The sequence below is a fragment of the Saccostrea cucullata genome, unplaced genomic scaffold (assembly GCF_032062105.1).
Source record: "Saccostrea cucullata isolate Sc308-1 unplaced genomic scaffold, CSIRO_AGI_Scuc_v1 ctg4213, whole genome shotgun sequence".
Taxonomy (NCBI): Eukaryota; Metazoa; Mollusca; class Bivalvia; order Ostreida; family Ostreidae; genus Saccostrea; species Saccostrea cuccullata.
The window spans coordinates 37,776-46,277 of NW_026934684.1; the positions used below are offsets into that span (position 1 = coordinate 37,776).

Here is an 8,502-nt window from a genome sequence, read left to right on the forward strand (position 1 = left end):
CCTTGTTATTTTTTTTAGGTTAGTAAAAAAAATTTTCTCAGGTTGCCCCCCCCCCCCACTTTCAAAAACGATGCTACGTGCCTGAATTATATAGAATTATTTTGACTTTTTCCTTGGTAAGCCGCCCGTAGGATTGTGTATTTAGAGGCAAACACCTTAGTGCGGGTATTACTGTCTCATGACAGCATCTAGTTTCAATTTATGATTATAATATTTTAATATTTGTAATTAGGTATTTATTACTTTGATCTAAATACCTCTTCAAAATGAACAAAGGAACATAATACTCATTGATGTTTTTTTACAGGATGACAGATTTACCGCTTACATCAGAGGCCCTATATTTTGGACTAAACATCGGACTTGGTAGTATTGAAATAGTAAAAATGAGAAGAGATTTGGTACAACTGAGAGACATAATTGAAAATCGGATAAGAAATGACGGTGATAGAGCTATGATCAGTGGTAGCACACGAGAGGGATACCGTTTAGCGTCATCAGACTTTGACTTAATGCAATGGCCGGTAAACCACAAGCTGATCTCAATTTTATCTCAAGCTGAACGTTACCAATCCACAAAAAATACTTTGATCTTGATGGAGAGTGAACGCTGTCCTCCTGGTTTTGTACTTCTTCGATTACTGAATGATACCGACCAGTATAGAGTTCATCGTGCATGCATTGAAGAAAACAATGCTTTATACATATCGAGCAGTAAATACCGGGAGGTAATGTTTCTTAAATATGGCAATCCAGAAGATGAATCTCATGGTCCGTGCACTAGTGGAACAGTTGAGGTGACTAATGAACAATATGATCACGCATGCTGTTTTATGTCAGACATATGGCCTGCACAAGCCTTGTCTTGGATTGAGAGATGCACAAGTAACCTATGGCCATCAATGGCTACACTAAGCAAAATCGTTAATAGTGGTTGTCATGCTGTAGCAATTGGTCATAAGTTGTCCTCGTATGAAGACGTCGAATGGAGGATTTCCTTTTCACTTGCAGAGCACATCCTGATGTTTTCATTGAATCACTGTCAATTTCTGTGCTACGGGCTTCTTAAGCTATTTCTAAATGAGGTCATTAATAAAAGCAATGCTCAGGAAAGGGTGCTATGTTCTTATCATTTGAAAACAACACTTCTCTGGGTAGTTCAAGAAAACATTGTTCAGAATTGGTGCCCAAAAAATCTCATCAAATGCTTCTGGATCTGTTTTCAAACTATCATAAATTACGTATATCATGGAGTGTGTCCCAATTTCTTCATTCCGGAAAACAACATGTTTCTAGGAAAGGTTGAAGGGGACGTATAGCGTAGTTTGCTTCAGCAGCTTTTGGATTTATACAGCTGTGGTCCTTCCTGTTTACTGGAATCCCAGTCCATAAATACATTATTCAGAAGCGCATTTTTACCCTCTATGAATAGAAATACTGTGAAATCACAAATTTTTCATGGGGGTTTAATTTTCGTTGTTTTCGTGGTATGACGAGACCCACGAATTCATGTCCACCACAAAATGTAAAATGTCACACATAAGTATTCATTGATTCTTGATCAAATCCCCACGAACCAAGAGATTTTCCTCAAACCACGGAAATTTGTCCCCACGAAAATATGTGATTTTACAGTAGTTTGGAACACATAGTATTATATGCATTTCAGATGGAACTTCATTACCGTCATTTGGGGATTCTACTATTAGAGCATTTAGCCCTAATTGCTCATTTTTACGCTCTTCTTTTTATGATAACGATGCCTCCTCAGTTTCAATTGATGTTGAATATTTCAAGGAATTAGAAAAGGAATTTTCTGCAGGTTGCTCAATACATTTGTTGCGGCGTCTTCAGGCATTGCAGGAACTTATCACTTGTAACAATTATTTTTCCATGTATCAAAAAATTAGCCTTCAAATTTTTGCATCTGAATACTTTCGAAGTATTGCATTTAAACTTGCTAATTGTATTTCAACAATATCCCGCAAGACTAAGTATATCTCGTATAAAACATCACTTAATATGTTGACGTTATCAAACAAATTTGGATATCTGTCCACTTCTCTCTTTACGGCACTTTGTCATTATAAAATGCACAATTACTCAAAAGCTTTGGAGATTCTGGATCATTTAAAGGTTAAGATGCCACGTTTTGTAGTTTACTTTATAATGAGAAACTTATCAGATTATGAAAGAGCTGCAGGTAGATTGCCATTATCTTCACGGATAAATGAACTTGTTATCAAGGATATATACCTTGAATGGAATATGTCGTTTATTGACGAGTTAAAGCTCGAGCAAATGATTACTTTAAAGAATAGAAATATTGCATTGATTATCCCTCCATTATTCATGCTTTACTTTTTATCCTTTTTGTGTCACCAATACTTGGATCCAAATAAATCACAGATTGATCTTCAAGATTTGCATGTCCTTCACTACGATCAGGGTCTATATATGAAGCAATCTTCGGCAGACATTTCGTGGCAAATTTTAGGTATCTGTCAACAAATTGCTGGCCATAAAGAGGATGCCCTTTTGTCTATTCACAAAGTGTTTGACCAACTCGAGAATCACAAAATACGAGAAGCAACAGAGATACGGATACGAGGAATTAACACTGGTCATCTAGAGACCATATGATTATTCAATGATTTAATTTAGAAACAGAAATAACTATTCAACTTTAATATATATTAAATTAGCAGTATTTATATCTAGTACTTTGATACGATATATCCTATTGAACTCAAAAGAAAAGAACGCATGACACATCTATTTTGTACTTGGATGTTTCAGTAAAACAGTGATGGCAAACTTACAATTTTACTCAATAAAACACGCCATGAATTAGACTATCCGAGATTGTCTGTTCAGTTGAATAAAATAAAGAGTAGCTAGATATCATATTATAACATTTCAGAAGGTCTCCATGTGTGCGTATGTGTGAGATTTGTCCCTCGCCTGTTTAAAGAATAAAATTCATGTACTGGTTCAAACTGACAGACATTTTTAACAACTAATATCAATCAGATAAAGCACGACGTTGCAATATACATTCTCATTTGACGTATCATCCATGCGCCATAAGGCAACACCACATATGATACGTGACTGTATTTATTGCCATGTTTTGTTAATTTGTGAGTATAATTATGTATTTATCATTTTATAATATAATGTGTATATTGTAATGAATGATTAACCTATGTGTATTTTTTTAATGTATCGTTAATTACTTTTTGATCTAGGAAGCTTGTCTAAAAAATGGACAACCCTCGAATTTTAGTCCATATAACTCATCGGCATACAAGGAAAAAAAGTGTATGTGTTGCTGGCAATATATTAAATAATGTAGGTAATTTAAAAGAACATGCTGGAAGGTTTTGGCTAAGTGGAAAAAAATACCTATATATTGGACGTTATCATGAAATTAGCGTTATGACATTTTGGCCCGTGCATACAAAGTACAAAAGATGAAATATACACCTATAAAATTCATAATATAGTGTGCATTGTTTTTATTTTTAATATTAACTAAATAATAGTCTTTCTTGATATATTATTTTTTACATGTTTGCCATTGCGGGCTTTATAAAGAAAATTAAGCATTTGTCCACGAACTTTTTGGACTTTATACTAGTATTAATTGTGGAAAGGGAAAATACAAACAAAGTAAGATAAAATATTTTTAATCGCAAGTGATAACTTCATTTTTGCGAATTTACATTAGTTTCCTGCTAAAGGCGAAAAAATTTTTTTCCTTGTGTACGTGTGTGTGTGTGGAAAGGAATTTTTTTTTCAGAAAAACCACAGTATTCATTTGTTTGAAATCTTTTTTCACTTATATAAAAAGAAGAAACAAATTGGCCCAAAAAGCTATCTTGAAAAAATGAGATTGATTGATTCGTAAAAACAGTGATCTATAGCCACTGTATTTACAAATTTCCTTAATTCTATCTTTTCCTTTGAGATTTTTTTTTTTTGAAAATAATTGAATACTTCATATTTATTTTAAACTTCTTGTTTTAACACAATTGATGGAGCTTCAAAAAATGTAAGCTTTTGGAATTTCATATCTGCACAGAAATATATGACGCTTGGCACTAGGAACAGTTGCTTTACATTTTTCAAAATATATTTGATTTGAACAAGTTACGCAACTACAAAAAGGACAGAATAATGAAATGAATCATGATCGAATTTTATTTTATAGATTCATTTTAGAATATAAAAAGTAATGCGCAAATAGTTTGGAAAATGAAAAGAAAAAATATTGAATTTTATTTATGCGAGGATTGTTGGGAAATCAAGTCATTGTGTACATTTTTTTCTTTCTAAAATGAGGAAAGAGAGAAAAAGAGGGGGATCCTACAAATCATAAACAACAGAGAGATTTTTACTTTAAAAAAAAATAACAATAACTTTTTTATCACGAGAAATGTTTTAAATGAAATAGGTACATTTATGTTGTTTCGACATCTTAAACAAGCAAGTCCGTTTTTGTAGCTAAACATTTGAAATTATATACTGATTTTGAACTATCAACGTCTTTTAACACAAAGGTTAATTTAAATGTTCCAAAGAAGAGAGAGAGAGAGGGGGGTGGTGGGGTGGAGAAGAGATGGTGTTATTGTATTGTTAAGTATAAACAGTTAATTGTTCAAATGTCTCATGAAAAGATTGCTATCGAGAAATTTTATTGATTAGACAATGCCTTAAATTTCAATGAACTTTTAAAAACGTTGCTTCTAAAATAACACTAGAGAAAAAGGCTTATTTATGAAAAATTATCTGTCCTGAGCAGAACTATTTTCGTATAAATTTCATATAAAGGAGAATTTATTCTAAAAATTCACAAAAAAAAATAGTTTTCCTGCTGTGGCCTTAAATTTTACATCCTGATATATCGATGATGTTTATATCAGAAGAAATATTCATTTTCACTCGTACGTTGATTCGATAGATTTGTACTGGTTAACACAAAATTAAAAACATTACAGATTCTGATATATCTACTAGTATTTCCTTTTTGTACATGCATGTATTTCAGAAGACGTTACCCATATGATGGCGAACACACAACAGAACATTTTGATACACTTTATATACACATTGTAACAGTTATATAAAAGTGATGATAAAGAATATACTGCTTCGAAAAAGAGCTATTGGTATAAGTTGGATTACACCTTTTAGAATTAATTCCAGTTCCTCTAAAATATAATTTAAATAATGATCCTTACAAACAAAGACAATGTTGTTACCTAATTTGTCAGCAGGGACCAGGACATACTGACTGTGTAATCTATCTTATGCTTTTTTTTACTTCTGAATTATTGAACACAGAAAATAGTATTTCTCAGTCGAGTTAATGAAATGAAATCCGACACTTAAGAATTTAAACCCATGTTTTTCAATTCAATACAAAAAAAAATGTTACTCAGGAAAGAGAGTTTATATTCATGCCTTTAGTCTTTTAAAGTTATTTGCTCTTCCTCTAAAAAGAAAAAGAAAATTATTTATCATTCATAGTATGATTATTGTATGCTTTAGTAGTTTTATTTTTTTTACTATATTTTCTATTGAATTGAAAAATTATATTTTAAGAACCATGAGGTAAATCTTGAAATTTCCAAAAAGTACATGTATTTTCATTCAAAATAATATTGCATATTACCAGAGGTAAAATACTTACTTAGATGAATGCCGTCGTCTGTAGACTAGAAATATTGTACATTTTTCATCTGTGTTTCTGGACCGTACTGAATATACTATCAGAAGCACAGTCTGAAAAGAGGTTAGAAATGGCTGAAATCTATTCCCTTGGAAATGTAATAAAAATTATCAAGTTCTTAAATTATCAAGTTCTTTAAGAAGTATACCTGTACAAGAATAACAGAGGTTGAGGCAACGGTACGATAAAACGACCATCTAAGTTGTTTAAGGCCAAATTTAACAACCACTGTCAAGACGGATGCAAACCCAAGAAGACCTAAAAATATATGATTGTTTTTATTGATATCTATAAAATCAAGATTATCGTCAAAGTTATAGATAAATAGATGTTATAGACATCATATAGTATACATTATATTGGTATCAATTCAAAACTCTTTTTTAAAAGAGATTTTGATTGCTATGACTAGAAATTGTGTTGTTTAGTTTGTATTTGCACTGCATATCTGTGATAAGTAATACATGTACTGTATACATGTGCATTACTTATAAGAGACATAAACTACCATTTGGTTTCTAGAGAATTCAAGGACATCTCAAAATGTCAAAATTTTATTTTCTCCTTTTTTTGTGGAGTACAATTAAATATTACAGGTATAAGTTATAATTCATCATGATATTTTTAAATTTCTACATTTAAAAAGGTTCAAGAGCACATATTTTACTGTTGTTCTTGAATAAAACATTCTATGACGATATTTCATTAGGAACTTTAAAGTTATAATGCTACGAACACACAATACAGCGTCTATCTTAGGCACTTACCTATCTGTTGAAAAATCGTTTTAAAAATGTTTAATCAGTTCTTTAAAATATATGTGTAATGCTTCGAAAGTACAAATTCGCTCTATTTCAATAGGCATGTACTGTAAATATATTATATTTAGCATGTACGATATTTGGCGGAAATTGATTTTTGAACGAGTTAGCGTAGATTTGATTTAGCGCATTTCTAAATGTTCTTATTTATGTTTATATGTGCAAGACAGTTAGCGTTGTACTTGAATTAGCGGAAGTTCCCTTCCGCCAAAATCGCTAAAAAGAATACACAGCAAAATGTAATACGTTTACAGTATTTTGAAATACTAGTATTAGACAATAAAAACTTAACTCGTCTCCCTAAGTACAATTTAATAGAATGATTTTATCTTTAACATACATCTATTACATTTAGTTTTACAAACTTTAAGGTAACAAAGCCTATTCACATGTTATCTATAAATTTATAGACGTGTGCTCACCTGCAAGAGTGTAAGGCAAAGAGTAACATTTACAGCAGCTATCTGTGCATTCTCGGCTATTGTCTTTTCCATCGCTGCTTCGGCAACAAATAATACATCTGATACATATCCAGAATAAAGGAAAGATGGTCAGACACAGGGATGTTGCTATATTAAGCCCAATGACTAAATTATCGAAAACTGTAAACATCAAAAAAGGTATGAGGTAAAGGTAGAGTAACATTAATGTTATGATCTCAAAGTACCAGTATGTCACAAATATCTTACAAATAGCTACAAGCAACAACGAACAATGACATAATGGGAAAATGTCATTGTTGCTTTATTTATCTGGAGATTTAAAATTAGATCGTCCCATATTACAGCTATATTCTGAAGACTTGATTTTATCGGATAAGAATCTTTGCAAAAGTAATCATACGAATGTCGAATTCGAAGTGTACATTAACAAAAAAGTGACTTATATATACGGCAATGATTATACTTGAAAGTTTTAAGAGCATATAAGGCATTATGGAAGATAATTGTTCCCCTTATTAAAGGCTAATACATATCCATGATATTAAAGTACAGATTTTTGGGGGATAAATATTGCAAATAGTAACATTTACCGATAGCTGTGTAAGCTGTAACCTGAAATCGCGTCATTGGGGTACTAGATGGATTTTATGTGTATCGATACAAAATAAAATTCCTTTTCGAACAGTTTCAAGGACTTAATAAAACGTTACAACGAAATGAAAACATATCAATTGAATCATTTTTAAATAAGCTTTTGGCCTGAGTTTTAAGAGCTATATCTTATTTTCAAATCTGGCAAAGAAAATTTTACCCGACGAGCTTTTCCTAAATACAATCTTATTTTCCTATAAAACAAAATCTTCAAATGGGTATTCCAAAAAGAAGGGAATTTTTCTTATCAGCAATTTTTCTGTAAAAATCATACAGTACATAATCTTACCAGTTTCATTTCCAGGACAGCCCAAACTGTAGAATAGACCATGAGTACAACTTCTTGTAGAATTTGGAATAGTCTCTTCTACCGTTATCCAGTAAGGTGTTACAATTCCAACATCAAAAAGGATTATAACAATAAATGCTACCGTAGCGAAAAACCCAAAGACTACATCGGACATTTTGAAATTGAGAAAATCACTTTGCAACACATATATTTTAATCGTCAAGTGCCTGTCTAGCCTTTTAAAAAATGTATGATAAGCAAAGGAAACACAAGTTCATCATTACTTCTAAAATCGATACTACCTCACTATATTTTGTTCATTTGCATTAATGAATATCGATTATATTTGCTGACCCGAGGTAAATTGCATTTATATTCTATGCAAAATATATGTGTGCTATTAGCGCTAATTTCTCAAGTGGTTATGAGGCTGACCCTAATCTCTCCTGTAGGTTCCAGACTACCTCTAATCGGCAGGAAAATGTGTAGCATCCTGGTTTGGAGAGGGACCACCTCTCATCAATAGTGTGCAAGGTCATAAATCATTTTGATGGTAGCGAT

The 8,502-nt window shown here is 31.8% G+C and overlaps 2 protein-coding genes across 2 annotated transcripts; one reads left to right on the forward strand and one right to left on the reverse strand.

Annotated features, from left to right (window-relative positions):
- The first annotated feature begins 308 nt into the window (after nt 1-308).
- LOC134241177 (uncharacterized) lies at nt 309-1,319 on the forward strand. The gene has a single exon (XM_062723253.1). The coding sequence runs from the start codon at nt 309-311 to the stop codon at nt 1,317-1,319; it is 1,011 nt and encodes a 336-aa protein (XP_062579237.1).
- A 4,144-nt stretch (nt 1,320-5,463) lies between these two features.
- LOC134241178 (uncharacterized) lies at nt 5,464-8,133 on the reverse strand. The gene is made up of 5 exons (XM_062723254.1): nt 7,942-8,133; nt 6,981-7,160; nt 5,886-5,995; nt 5,699-5,790; nt 5,464-5,500 (listed from the first exon to the last, which is right to left on the reverse strand). The coding sequence occupies exons 1-5, from the start codon at nt 8,114-8,116 to the stop codon at nt 5,464-5,466; spliced, it is 594 nt and encodes a 197-aa protein (XP_062579238.1). The 5' UTR covers nt 8,117-8,133.
- Between the last annotated feature and the right edge of the window lie 369 nt (nt 8,134-8,502).